Here is a 13,456-nt window from a genome sequence, read left to right on the forward strand (position 1 = left end):
ATTCGTGGCGGGCTCACACGCGCCCCCAGAAAGCAAATGGAGGTACCGCTTCCAAAGCGGCTACCTCATGACTTCCAGCCCCCTCCCTCCGCATCGCCGGTCGGGGGCAGGCTCTCCCGCTTTTCCGGCATTTGGATGTCACAGGTCAAAGACCGGTGGGTGACGGACATTTTGTCTCGCGGGTACAGAATCGAGTTCAATTCTCGTCCTCCAGCTCGGTTCTTCAGAACCTCCCCACATCCAGACCGAGCAGATGCTCTGCTGCAGGCGGTGGGCTCCCTAAGAGCGGAAGGAGTGGTGATCCCAGTCCCTCCTCAGGAACAAGGGCAAGGGTTTTACTCCAATCTCTTTGTGGTTCCAAAAAAGGACGGCTCGTTCCGTCCTGTTCTGGACCTAAAACGGCTCAACAAACATGTGCACGCCAGGAAGTTCCGGATGGAAATCCTGCGTTCTGTCATTGCCTCAATGTCCAGAGGAGACTTCCTTGCCTCAATAGACATCAAAGATGCTTATCTCCACGTGCCAATTGCTACAGAACATCAACGTTTTCTACGTTTTGTGATAGGAGACGACCATTTTCAGTTCGTAGCTCTGCCATTTGGTCTGGCGACAGCCCCACGGGTCTTCACCAAGGTCATGGCGGCGGTGGTAGCAGTCTTGCACTCTCAGGGACACTCGGTGATCCCTTACCTAGACGATTTATTGGTCAAAGCTCCCTCTCAAGAGGCATGTCAGCGCAGCCTGAATGCTACGCTGGAGACCCTACAGTCTTTCGGATGGATCATCAACTTTCCAAAGTCGATCCTATCACCGACTCAATCACTAACGTATCTTGGCATGGAGTTTCATACTCTAGCAGCGATAGTGAAGCTTCCGCTGAACAAGCAGCGGTCACTACAGACAGGGGTGCAATCTCTTCTGCAGGGCCAGTTGCATCCCTTGCGGCGCCTCATGCATTTCCTAGGGAAGATGGTGGCAGCCATGGAAGCAGTTCCCTTTGCGCAGTTTCATCTGCGCCCACTTCAATGGGACATTCTCCGCCAATGGGACGGGAAGTCAACGTCCCTGGACAGGAAAGTCTCGCTTTCCCAGACGGCCAAGGACTCCCTACAATGGTGGCTCCTTCCCACCTCATTGTCTCAGGGAAGATCCTTCCTGCCCCCATCCTGGGCAGTAGTCACGACAGATGCGAGTCTGTCAGGGTGGGGAGCAGTATTTCTCCACCACAGGGCTCAGGGGACGTGGACTCCGCAGGAGTCCACCCTTCAGATCAATGTTCTGGAGATCAGAGCAGTGTATCTTGCTCTACTGGCCTTCCAACAGTGGCTGGAAGGAAAGCAGATCCGAATCCAATCGGACAACTCCACAGCGGTGGCATACATCAACCACCAAGGAGGGACGCGCAGTCGGCAAGCCTTCCAAGAAGTCCGGCGCATTCTAATGTGGGTGGAGGACAGAGCATCCACCATATCCGCGGTTCACATCCCAGGCGTAGAAAACTGGGAAGCAGACTTCCTCAGTCGCCAGGGCATGGACGCAGGGGAATGGTCCCTTCACCCGGACGTGTTTCAGGAAATCTGTCGCCGCTGGGGAGTGCCGGACGTCGACCTAATGGCATCCCGGCACAACAACAAGGTCCCGGCATTCATGGCGAGGTCGCGCGATCAAAGAGCTCTGGCGGCAGACGCCTTGGTTCAAGATTGGTCGCAGTTTCAGCTCCCATACGTGTTTCCGCCTCTGGCGCTCTTGCCCAGAGTGCTACGCAAGATCAGATCCGAGTGCAGCCGCATCATACTCGTCGCTCCAGACTGGCCGAGGAGGTCGTGGTATCCGGATCTGTGGCATCTCACGATCGGTCGACCGTGGTCACTGCCAGACCGACCAGACTTACTGTCCCAAGGGCCGTTTTTCCATCAGAATTCTGCGGCCCTGAACCTGACTGTGTGGCCATTGAGTCCTGGATCCTAGCATCTGCAGGATTATCTCAAGGAGTCGTTGCCACAATGAGACAAGCTAGAAAGTCGAATTCGGCTAAGATCTACCACAGAACGTGGAAGATTTTCTTATCCTGGTGCTCTGCTCAGGGAGTGTCTCCCTGGCCATTTGCATTGCCCAAGTTTCTTTCCTTCCTGCAATCGGGGTTAGAAAAGGGCTTGTCGCTCAGCTCCCTTAAAGGGCAAGTTTCGGCGCTATCCGTGTTTTTTCAGAAGCGTCTAGCACGTCTTTCTAAGGTGCGCACGTTCCTGCAGGGGGTCTGTCATATTGTGCCCCCGTACAAGCGGCCGTTAGATCCATGGGATCTGAACAGGGTACTGGTTGCTCTCCAGAAGCCGCCCTTCGAGCCTCTGAAGGAAGTTTCCTTTTCTCGGCTGTCACAGAAAGTGGCGTTTCTTGTTGCGATCACATCGCTTCGGCGAGTGTCTGAGCTGGCAGCTCTGTCATCCAAGGCTCCCTTCCTGGTGTTCCACCAGGACAAGGTAGTGCTGCGCCCTATTCCGGAGTTTCTCCCTAAGGTCGTATCCTCTTTTCATCTTAATCAGGATATATCCTTGCCTTCTTTTTGTCCTCATCCGGTTCACCGGTATGAAAAGGACTTACGTTTGCTAGATCTGGTGAGAGCACTCAGAATCTACATTTCCCGCACGGCGCCCATGCGCCGTGCCGATGCACTTTTTGTCCTTGTCGCTGGTCCGCGCAAGGGGTTGCAGGCTTCTAAAGCCACCCTGGCTCGATGGATCAAAGAACCAATTCTAGAGGCCTACCGTTCTGCGGGGCTTCCGGTTCCTTCAGGGCTAAAAGCCCACTCAACCAGAGCCGTGGGTGCGTCCTGGGCATTACGTCACCAGGCTTCGGCTCAACAGGTGTGCCAGGCAGCTACCTGGTCCAGTCTGCACACTTTCACCAAGCATTATCAGGTGCATACCTATGCTTCGGCGGATGCCAGCTTAGGTAGAAGAGTCCTGCAGGCGGCAGTGACACCCCCGTAGGGGAGGGCTGTTTTGCAGCTCTTACATGAGGTATTTCTTTACCCACCCAGGGACAGCTTTTGGACGTCCCAATCGTCTGGGTCTCCCAATAGAGCGCTGAAGAAGAAGGGAATTTTGTTACTTACCGTAAATTCCTTTTCTTCTAGCTCTTATTGGGAGACCCAGCACCCGCCCTGTTGTCCTTCGGGATGTTTTTTTGTTGTTTGCGGGTACACATGTTGTTCATGTTGAACGGTTTTTCAGTTCTCCGATGTTATTCGGAGTTAATTTGTTTAAACCAGTTATTGGCTTCCTCCTTCTTGCTTTGGCACTAAAACTGGAGAACCCGTGATACCACGGGGGGGGTATAGCCAGAGGGGGAGGGGCCTTGCACTTTTAATGTAGTGCTTTGTGTGGCCTCCAGAGGGCAGTAGCTATACCCCAATCGTCTGGGTCTCCCAATAAGAGCTAGAAGAAAAGGAATTTACGGTAAGTAACAAAATTCCCTTCTTTTATAATCATCCCCCCCCCACAAAATGCTATGAAATAAGATCAAAGGGGCTTATGTATCCAAAATGGCGCCAAAAATCAGTCCAACAACCGAGAAATAAAAAGTTATGATACATTTTTGTGATACTTTTTTTTTTTTTTTTGCAAAGTTCTGACATTTTTTTTTTGTAGGCACCTAAATAAAAAGCGAACTATACAAGTTTCATAGCATTTTAAATTGACTGATCAGAAGAATTATATTTACAGGGCATTTTTCCCCCAGACTGAACGCTGTAAAAATAAAATAATTAAAAACAAACCATTGGTGGAATTGCGTTTTTTCACCATTTTACCCCATTTGGATTTCTTTCCTGTTTTTGAATACATGATACAGTGAAGAGAATGGTGGAACTCAAAACGACATCTTACCAAGGAGAAGCCATCATATGGCTAGGGTGATGCAAACTTAAAAAAGTTATGGTTTTCTGAAGAAGGGGACCAAAACACAAAAATAATTGTCCGATGATGAAGGACTTGAAACATACAATGGGAGAGTTTATCATTTTTTGTAGACTAAAACAATAGATAAAAAGGAAAACCTGTTTTATCGGCGTCTGCTCCTTGGACGTTGTTTATATATATATAATATACCGTATGATGTGCCATGAATGTCTGGTAGATACTCGAGTCACCTATGGAAACTTCAGGTTTCTCACGTTCCCTGATCTCTGTTCCACTATGGCTGGAGAGGAGGACGCTCTTGCTCGGCTGTTTTTGGAAAGCCCATAAAAGTGACTGGAGAGAGCCACAAATGCACGGCCATCTCTCCTTTCACAGCGGTGGTGGGTGGAAGGTCAGGAAAACCCAGTTTTGGACATAGTTAATAAATTAGATTGCCCCGTGTTGATAACCCTACTATAGTTTTGTATTATATAATGGATATATGATTTATTTCCTCTCTGGTTACTTAGATTCACAATCTGCTGGAGCTGTTGAAGACAGAACAAAACATCTACAACGTTGTGTTTCACGAGTTGATCCGACAGGTCAGCGTAGAGTGTGTGGAGCGCGGAGAACTACTGGCCAAGCTCAGGTCAGCGCTGCCATCAGCTACATGTCAATCACCATTGCGTTATCTCAATGTGATGATATTTAGTAATTTTGTGCATTTCTGCTATTAAAAATGTTCTAAACCCAACAAGAGGTAGAATTTGGGTGTTAAAAATAAAATGTGGTTCTGTGACTGATTTTGTTCTACTCTTTTAAAGAGAAAAATAAAGGGTGCTTTACACGCTGCGACATCGCTAGCGATCTCGTTAGCGATGTGACACGCCAGATCGCAGATAAGATTTGCCGAGATCGCACATAGGTCATTTTTGTAGCGCCGGTCACATGTGCGATCTCGGCAAATCGTTTGTGCGATCTGGCGTGTTACATCGCTAATGAGATCGCTAGAGATGTCGCAGCGTGTAAAGCACCCTTAATGGTGGATAAGGCTCAGTATGTTGTTAGGTGCACTGTATTCTGCAAAGCAGCACCTGTAACACTAAAGGCCGCTTTACACGCAGCGATATCGCTAGCGTGCATACCTGCCCCCGTCGGTTGTGTGTCATGGGCAAATCGCTGCCCGTGGCGCACAACATCGCTTACACCCGTCACACACCTGCCCTGCAACGTCGCTGTGGCAGGCGAACCACCTCCTTTCTAAGGGGACGGTTCGTGCGGCGTCACAGCAGCGTCATTAAGCAGCTGTCCAATAGAAGCGGAGGGGCGGAGATGAGCGGGACGAACATTCCGCCCACCTCCTTCCTTCCTCATTCCGGGCAGCCGCAGGTAAGGTGATGTTCCTCATTCCTGCGGTGTCACACATAGCGATGTGTGATGCTGCAGGAACGACGAACAACCTGCGTCCTGCAACAGCAACGATAATCGTGAAAGGAACGACGCGTCAACAATCAACGATTAGGTAAGTAATTTTGATTGTTAACGGAAGTTCCTGCGTTTCACACGCAACGACGTCGCTAACGAGGCCGGATGTGCGTCATGAATTCTGTGACCCCAACGACATCTGTTGCGGGTGGAGGAGGGGACGCTGCGCTCTCCCACTGCTCGGGTCCGGCTGCCGCTGCGGCCTGCTGCTGCTCGGTGGCTCGAGCGATGGGCCGGATCCCGGGGACTCGAGCGGCGCTCCTCGCCCGTGAGTGAAAGGGGTTTGGTTTTTGGGATAGTTTATTGTCCGTGACGACACCCACGGTTGTGGTGATTGAGTGGACACCACCGCTGCTCTGGCTGGGGAGCCCGGGAGTGGTGGTATGGAGCAGCCAGTTGTTGATTTGCCCCTCCGTGGGTAGGGGGTTTGGTGGTCCCGGGGCCCAGTGATGGGGTTGGGATGGTGGACAGGCGGGTTATGGGGCCTGTGGAGGTGCAGGGGCGCAGGGGCAGCGCTGTGCCGCACGGCACGGAGGTACTCACTCAGCCAAAGGATGATAACAAAGTTCTCGGTAAACAAACGGCTGGTTGGACGGGTCCCTCGGACGGCTACGGTGCTGATGTTCCATGCAGTAGCGGTGACGGTCTCTTCCCTGCACCTATGTATAGTCCTTGGTAGCGATGGATTCCCACCGGTAACCCGCTCCCCGACTTGGATATGGGCCGGAGGAGCCCCTCTCTTGCCCGCAGGCGCTGGCCCTGGGAAACTGGTGCCTTGGCGGTGGCGGTGTCTCCCCTTAACGGTCGGACTGTTGCCTTCAATCGGGACTTGGTTGTTGGGAGACCCAGTGGTCCCCTTCACTGACGGATTTGGCAAATTATGGCGACTCCTAGCCTTGCCGGGATCCGAAAGGCCCCTGCCCTGGTGCTGACTGTTCTTTGTATACCGCTCCGGTACCGCCGGGTCACCACCCGCCCACGGTCCTTTCGGCAACCTCCGAGCAATCTCTCCTGCAGACGGTCACCGCCGTCTGCCAACCTTGCTGTCTCAGTCCGGGGCACACACTGAGCTTCAGGCTTCTTGCTGTCACTTTTCTCTCTTCACTTCTTCCCTCTCTCACTGTTTACTCCTCACACTTCAAACTCTCAAGCTAAACTAACTACTATCTTAGCTCCACACTACAGCTCTGCCTGAGCTAACTGCCTGGTTTTCCCGCCTCCAGGGCTGTGAACTCCTTGGTGGGTGGAGCCAACCGCCTGGCCCACCCCCTGGTGTGGACATCAGCCCCTGGAGGAAGGCAACAAGGATTTGTGTTTTGACCTTGGTGTTCCTGCAGGGAATGTGGGGTGCGTTTGGTGTTGTGACCTGTGACCCCTGGCTTGCCCAGGGCGTCACATTCCCCCTTAGCAAAACGCAGACCGTCCTCGGGCTGCCCGTCCAACACCGGTTTTATTTTCCTTTTTGTTTTTCTGAAAAGATAAAAAACGGTAACACATATACAGGTATACTAACATCATCCCACAGCGGGAGGCACATTTCTTAAACGTTACGGTTTTAACGGTTAACGGTTACGGTCTCCGCTCTCTCCCACCCAAGCAACCTGGCCCTGATGCTGCCCCTAGAAAACAGGCAGCACCCCTTGACCCCAGTCCTGCACCAAGTTACCCGAGCGGGATCTGTCCTTTCCAGGGGACCCACATCCATGGGGAGCCCCTGGAACCCCCAGAGGGTAGCCACCGGTCCCTGTGGTGGCTGGGCCCCAGCCGGCTCTACTGCGGGCCCTCCCTCCAATCTGCCTCTCCGGAGGCGGCAATTGCGGAAACGTTAACGGTAACACAACTTATTTACAAGCCACTAATGTCTGTGGTTGCCCTGCAAGTTCACGGGCTTGTCCATGAGCAGTTCCTCATGCAAACAATTTGCAAACGGTCCCCACGGGGACAACGGTGCCGGCAACGGCCGGTTTTCCAAATCACGGTAGGACAATCAGGTAACTGTTCGGTTCCATTTACTTATCATTTTCATCATTTGCAAACTTTCAAACTTTTTCAAACGCACACAGGCTTTCTGGTCCCAACGGGGACTGGACAACGGGGTTCCGCTGCCCTACTCAGAGTCTTCGGCTTCACCTGAGGGAGGGGGTGCAGCACTCACACGGGCCTCCTAGCTGCCCCTCAGTTTCGCATCTAGGGCAAACCACCCCCTCTCTCCACAGTGCCGGGTGTACTGAACTATGTCGCCCGGCATCAGGTTACGACCGGGGTGCTCTTCGGGCAGGTGAGCATTCACATCCCGCCGGGCTATAAACACTTCGGCCTCCAGGCCCGGTTCATAAATGAATCCATAGCCCCGGCGGACATCAAACCGCCTCACCTGTCCCTCATACAGCGGGCCCCGGACACGTAAAGTCGCCTGACGGAGGTTTTCCTTTTCCCGGATTGCACGGGCCACCAACTCCGCCTTCTTCCTTTCCCTCTCACCGATTTCCAGGCCCAGCGGTACCGGTTCCCTGTCCCAATACGGCGCTGCTGCGAGCTCCGGCGCACGGGTCGGGCCCCGCGGGACATTTTGGACGCTGCCCACTGTCAGGGATCTGGGCGGCAGGTCCCGCGGCGTCTTGGCCTTGGGCGCCGCCTTGCAGCGGCAACCCGGCGCAACCTCAGCCGAGGTGTAGGGGATGGGCACAGGGGCTTTCCGCTGCTGGGCCTTCGGCACGGAGCGGGCTGTCGGCTCTGGCTCGGGGGACTTCTCGGGGGACTCCTCCGGCTCGTGCTTCGGGACCTTCCACGGCAACATCTCCGGGTGGCTACTGGCTCCGGCTGCAGGTCGGCCCGCTGGGGCGGGCATGCTGGGTATCGCTACCGGTTGCGGTGGCAGCAGGCCTAGTGGCGGGGTCACGGCTTCCGGGACGGGTGGCGAGGGAGGCAGCAGGGGGAGAGGGTCTGGACCGGGTCCCGCAGCCGCGATGACCGGCCCTTCAAGGGCATCGGGGCGTGGGTCACTCACCCTCCCTTCCTCAGCTTCCTCCTCGCGTCTCCGCACGGCCGCTATGACATCCGCCATGTCGGTCTCCCACTCCTCCATGAGGAGCTGCATCTTGACCTGCAGCCTCTGGTAGAGCTGCGCGGTCCGGATCTCCACCCACGCCGCGGTTCCCGGCGCGGGGGCTACGGTGCTTCTAGACGGCATCCACATGTTGCTGGCGGCCTCTCCCAGCAACAAGATGGTTGCAGGGTCCTGGCGTCCCTGCTTTTATAGCTGCGTTCACATGCAGCCAGCCGCCATTCCGTCTCCCTTAGCTTCTTTCCGGCCCCTCCTCTATCGGGGCGGGGTCTTGGCCTTCGCGCCTCTGCTACTCGAGAAGACGCTCGAGCGGGAACTCTTCGCGCCAAAGATGGCGGCTTCTGAAATTTTCCGGCCGGACACCTCTGGTGGTCACAAGGCGTACCTCTACCCAACGGCAGAGCGGTAAGATCCTGTTCGTGACGCCAAATTGTCACGGGCGGAAGGGGGGACCCTGCGCTCTCCCACTGCTCGGGTCCGGCTGCCGCTGCGGCTGCGGCCTGCTGCTGCTCGGTGGCTCAAGCGATGGGCCGGATCCCAGGGACTCGAGCGGCGCTCCTCGCCCGTGAGTGAAAGGGGATTTGGTTGTTGGGATAGTTTATTGTCCATGACGCCACCCATGGTTGTGGTGATTGTGTGGACACCACCGCTGCTCTGGCTGGGGAGCCCGGGAGTGGTGGTATGGAGCAGCCAGTTGTTGATTTGCCCCTCCGTGGGTAGGGGGTTTGGTGGAACCGGGTCCCAGTGATGGGGTTGGGATGGTGGACAGGCAGGTTATGGGGCCTGTGGAGGTGCAGGGGCGCAGGGGCAGCGCTGTGCCGCACGGCACGGAGGTACTCACTCAGCCAAAGGATGATAACAAAGTTCTCGGTAAACAAATGGCTGGTTGGACGGGTCCCTCGGACGGCTACGGTGCTGATGTTCCCTGCAGTTAGCGGTGACAGTCTCTTCCCTGCACCTATGTCCTTGGTAGCGATGGATTCCCACCGGTAACCCGCTCCCCGACTTGGATATGGGCCGGAGGAGCCCCTCTCTTGCCCGCAGGCGCTGGCCCTGGGAAACTGGTGCCTTGGCGGTGGCGGTGTCTCCCCTTAACGGTCGGACTGTTGCCTTCAATCGGGACTTGGTTGTTGGGAGACCCAGTGGTCCCCTTCACAGACGGATTTGGCAAATTATGGCGACTCCTAGCCTTGCCGGGATCCGAAAGGCCCCTGCCCTGGTGCTGACTGTTCTTTGTATACCGCTCCGGTACCGTCGGGTCACCACCCGCCCACGGTCCTTTCGGCAACCTCCGAGCAATCTCTCCTGCAGACGGTCACCGCCGTCTTCCAACCTTGCTGTCTCAGTCCGGGGCGCACACTGAGCTTCAGGCTTCTTGCTGTCACTTTTCTCTTTTCACTTCTTCCCTCTCTCACTGTTTACTCCTCACACTTCAAACTCTCAAACTAAACTAACTACTATCTTAGCTCCACACTACAGCTCTGCCTGAGCTAACTGCCTGGTTCTTCCCGCCTCCAGGGCTGTGAACTCCTCGGTGGGCGGAGCCAACCACCTGGCCCACCCCCTGGTGTGGACATCAGCCCCTGGAGGAAGGCAACAAGGATTTGTGTTTTGACCTTGGTGTTCCTGCAGGGAATGTGGGGTGCGTGTGGTGTTGTGACCTGTGACCCCTGGCTGCTTGCCCAGGGCGTCACACATCTCATTAGCGATGTCGTTGCGTGTAAAGCGGCCTTAGGCGTTCATCCTTCATAATGAAACACTTCCTACAAATTGTAGTCCAACTACATACCTAGATGTCGGTTTCTGGCTTGCTGGTAGAAATTATACAGATGGCAAGTTTTCCAGACAGGGATGGTCAGTAGTATAATCAGAACAAACCAACACAGACTTAAGGAGGGCCCATTATCTCCTGGAAAACTTAATTATATAAAAGAAGACCAAAATATTAGAAATGTATAAAAAACTAAAATGAAAGCTCTGACCATTTAATGAACGTACACTGAACGCGGCTGAAGTGGGCTCTCCACTGCCTCTCTATTTTATTGCTGTGCGAGACTTCCTGCCTCCGTGTGCTGGGAGGCTGAGAGTGTGCCGCATGCAAGCACGGGATGTGTGAGCTGCTGATTATTTCATCCTCGATGTAGTTATGTTTGTAGAAATGTAAGATTGTTTCCTATATAGGAAAGAGCATCAGGGTGAATATGAGGAGACTAGGAGTGAAAAAAACAAGAAAATTGTCAACAGGAACATAGTCAGAAACTTCACCACTGAGGTTGGGATACTGTAGTGGTTCCCTTTAAAGGTTGGCCGAGGTATTGCCATGAAAGCTTATGTTGGCTCTCAGGAACTGACACTATTGTACTTATGTGAAAAACAATATTAACCAATCAAAAGCAGAATGCAAAGGACAAAGCTATCACCAATGTTTGCTACAGATGAAGTCTAGAACCAATTTACAATCTTCAGATGTTATCCCCTAGTCTATCATGTGGTGTTCAGCTCTGCACACACCTGCAGGCACAGTGGCGTCAGTTCACACTGCAGAGTCTAACAAGCAACCTGAGGCTTCTGGGTTGTTCAGCTGGAACCGGGCATCGGCTGGTTTAGGTTCACTGGTCTTCAGCTCTGTAGGAGTTAGGTCCTGCTCAGCAGTCTGCAGGAATTAAGTGCTCAGGTTGCTGATTGCCAAGTACTGCTGTCACTTCCCTATTTAAGGCACTGCCTCCTTCCAGTAGGTGCTGATGATAGCTTCAGTTTTTACTCCTTGGTGCTTTTCCTGTGTATGGTGATCCGTGCTGTGCTTCTGTGTGAGCGTTCCAATGTTGTGCTTTACTTCCTCCCCTTTTTTGTTACTCCCCAGTACATATAGTCTTTCCTGTGTGTTTTGAGTGCTGTCTGTACGAGTTTCCGTTCTCCCTTGTCCGTGTCATTGTGTGAAGTTTCGTCTTTGTGTTTTCCAGACCGCCCCAAGGGTGGGGGAAAGGGGGAGTAGGATCAGGGCCTGGACAGGAGTCAGGGCCACGCTGGGGGCTCGATCCTGCTTACCATCAGACCTACCTCCGAGATAAGGGACAACACCGGGTCACACGTCTTAGGGCCAACCTAGGGGCCCCTGTCCTGTCTCCAATTACCCCCTTGACACATCTCTCCCCTGTAACATTTATGATGTCTCCCACTCTAAAATTGAAGACTTGTACCACAATTTTTTATCACAGTCCTCTATAGGAAAATCCATAACATTAGCCAATTATGAGATTTATGATATTTTTGGAATCAGAGTGACATAGAGGTGCAACCAGTGATTGAGCTTAGGACACGTATTTCTATGATTCTGTCACTTCTTTGTGTTCTACTTTCCTTTGTGAAATATGTTCTATGATCATTTGCTTTTGCAGACGACGATATGTAATGTTATTGAATAAGATCCCCCGGCAAGTGCTGGGTCTCTACAATGACTTGTTGGCCCAGCGGGCGTTAGACCGGAGCCTTACCGAAGAGATCATTTATTTCAAGAATTCCATTGGAGAATTAACAGAGTGAGTACTTTATATTTCAAGTCATGTATAAATAAATGTACAGCAGGTGATGGTCCGGCCGTTTGCACCGCCATCGATCGTGAGAGTCCGATGTCCTGTGTGAATGGAGGTGTAGTGCACATACGTGACCATCTTAATATAAGAAGCTACCCCCCCAGGGAGGAAATATACTACCTTTCAAGATAAAGCCTCTCGATCTGGAAAAGAATATCACCTTAAAGCAGATCAGTCATAACATTTCACACAGCAAACTGCATACATTGTTAAATAGATATCTGAGAGGCTGGTGTACTTACTCTGAAAATCCATGTTACAGTGACATTAAGAATCCTGATCGAGGAAGATCTCGACTCATAAAAAAGTAATATAAAGAGGGAAATCTTTCAATTATACAGCCAATAATGCATAATACTCATGAAAATGAGCTACTATCTAATATAAAAAAATACATCCGCCCCTTTCACTCTCAATTCATGGGTAAATTCTATGAAAATGTACTTCCTGTTACTGAGATAGGAGATGACTGTTGGTGCTTTGAAAATAGTATGGAGAAAGAAAGAGGGAGGAGCTAGAGGCAGACAGACTTTCTGCTGCAAGTTCTCTTGAAATGAAAAAGGAGGAGCTAGAGGCAGACACAGATATTCTGCTGCAAGTTCTCCTAGAATAAGGAGGGAGGAGCTAGAGGCAGACACTGACATTCTGCTGCAAGTTCTCTTGAAATGAAGAGGGAGGAGCTAGAGGCAGACACTGATATTCTGCTGCAAGTTCTCCTAGAATAAGGAGGGAGGCGCTAGAGGCAGACAGAGACATTCTGCTGCAAGTTCTCTTGAAATGAAGAGGGAGGAGCTAGAGGCAGACACAGACATTCTGCTGCAAGTTCTCCTAGAATAAGGAGGGAGGAGCTAGAGGCAGACAGACATTCGGCTGCAAGTTCTCCTGAAATGAGGAGGGAGGAGCTAGAGGCAGATACAGACATTCTGCTGCAAGTTCTCCTGAAATGAGGAGGGAGGAGCTAGAGGCAGATACAGACATTCTGCTGCAAGTTCTCTTGAAATGAAGAGGGAGGAGCTAGAGGCAGACACAGACATTCTGCTGCAAGTTCTCCTAAAATGACTATTTTATAGGTATTTTATTTCTTAGGATTATGAAAACTGATTTTACTGTAATCTGTTTCACATTGTATTGTTATTGTGTATTTCAGTGAATTATATCAAGTAAGAGAACATGACTTACGTGTGAGCAAAGATGCCAAGCAAGCACAGGCCGAGCTGGCGAAGGCCTTAAGCAATGCCAAGAAGAATGCCAAGTAAGATATCAGCCATTGTACAGCACCTCACCTAATGAAACCCTGTAAAGACAGTCATACACAGCCCTGTCCAGTGTAACAAAGGGTCAATGCGACCCTGTGAAGTGATGATAGAAAGTGTAATCAATCATTGAAATGTCTTTATATCTTTATATGCTGTTCTAAT

At 52.0% G+C, this 13,456-nt stretch overlaps 1 protein-coding gene across 3 annotated transcripts in view; it reads left to right on the forward strand.

Moving 5' to 3' along the window:
- AXDND1 (axonemal dynein light chain domain containing 1) overlaps positions 1 to 13,456 on the forward strand; it is a 141,004-nt gene that overhangs the window by 36,000 nt on the left and 91,548 nt on the right. For all 3 annotated transcript variants that reach the window (XR_012725076.1, XM_075321207.1, XM_075321208.1), the window contains exons 8-10: positions 4,427 to 4,548; positions 11,844 to 11,984; positions 13,186 to 13,290. Coding sequence is in view for 2 of the 3 variants with exons in the window: in XM_075321207.1 (XP_075177322.1) it covers positions 4,427 to 4,548; positions 11,844 to 11,984; positions 13,186 to 13,290 (368 nt within the window). In the remaining variant the exon portion in view is untranslated. The remainder of the gene's footprint in view (positions 1 to 4,426; positions 4,549 to 11,843; positions 11,985 to 13,185; positions 13,291 to 13,456) is intronic.

This window comes from Anomaloglossus baeobatrachus, chromosome 8, assembly GCF_048569485.1.
Source record: "Anomaloglossus baeobatrachus isolate aAnoBae1 chromosome 8, aAnoBae1.hap1, whole genome shotgun sequence".
NCBI classification, from domain to species: Eukaryota; Metazoa; Chordata; class Amphibia; order Anura; family Aromobatidae; genus Anomaloglossus; species Anomaloglossus baeobatrachus.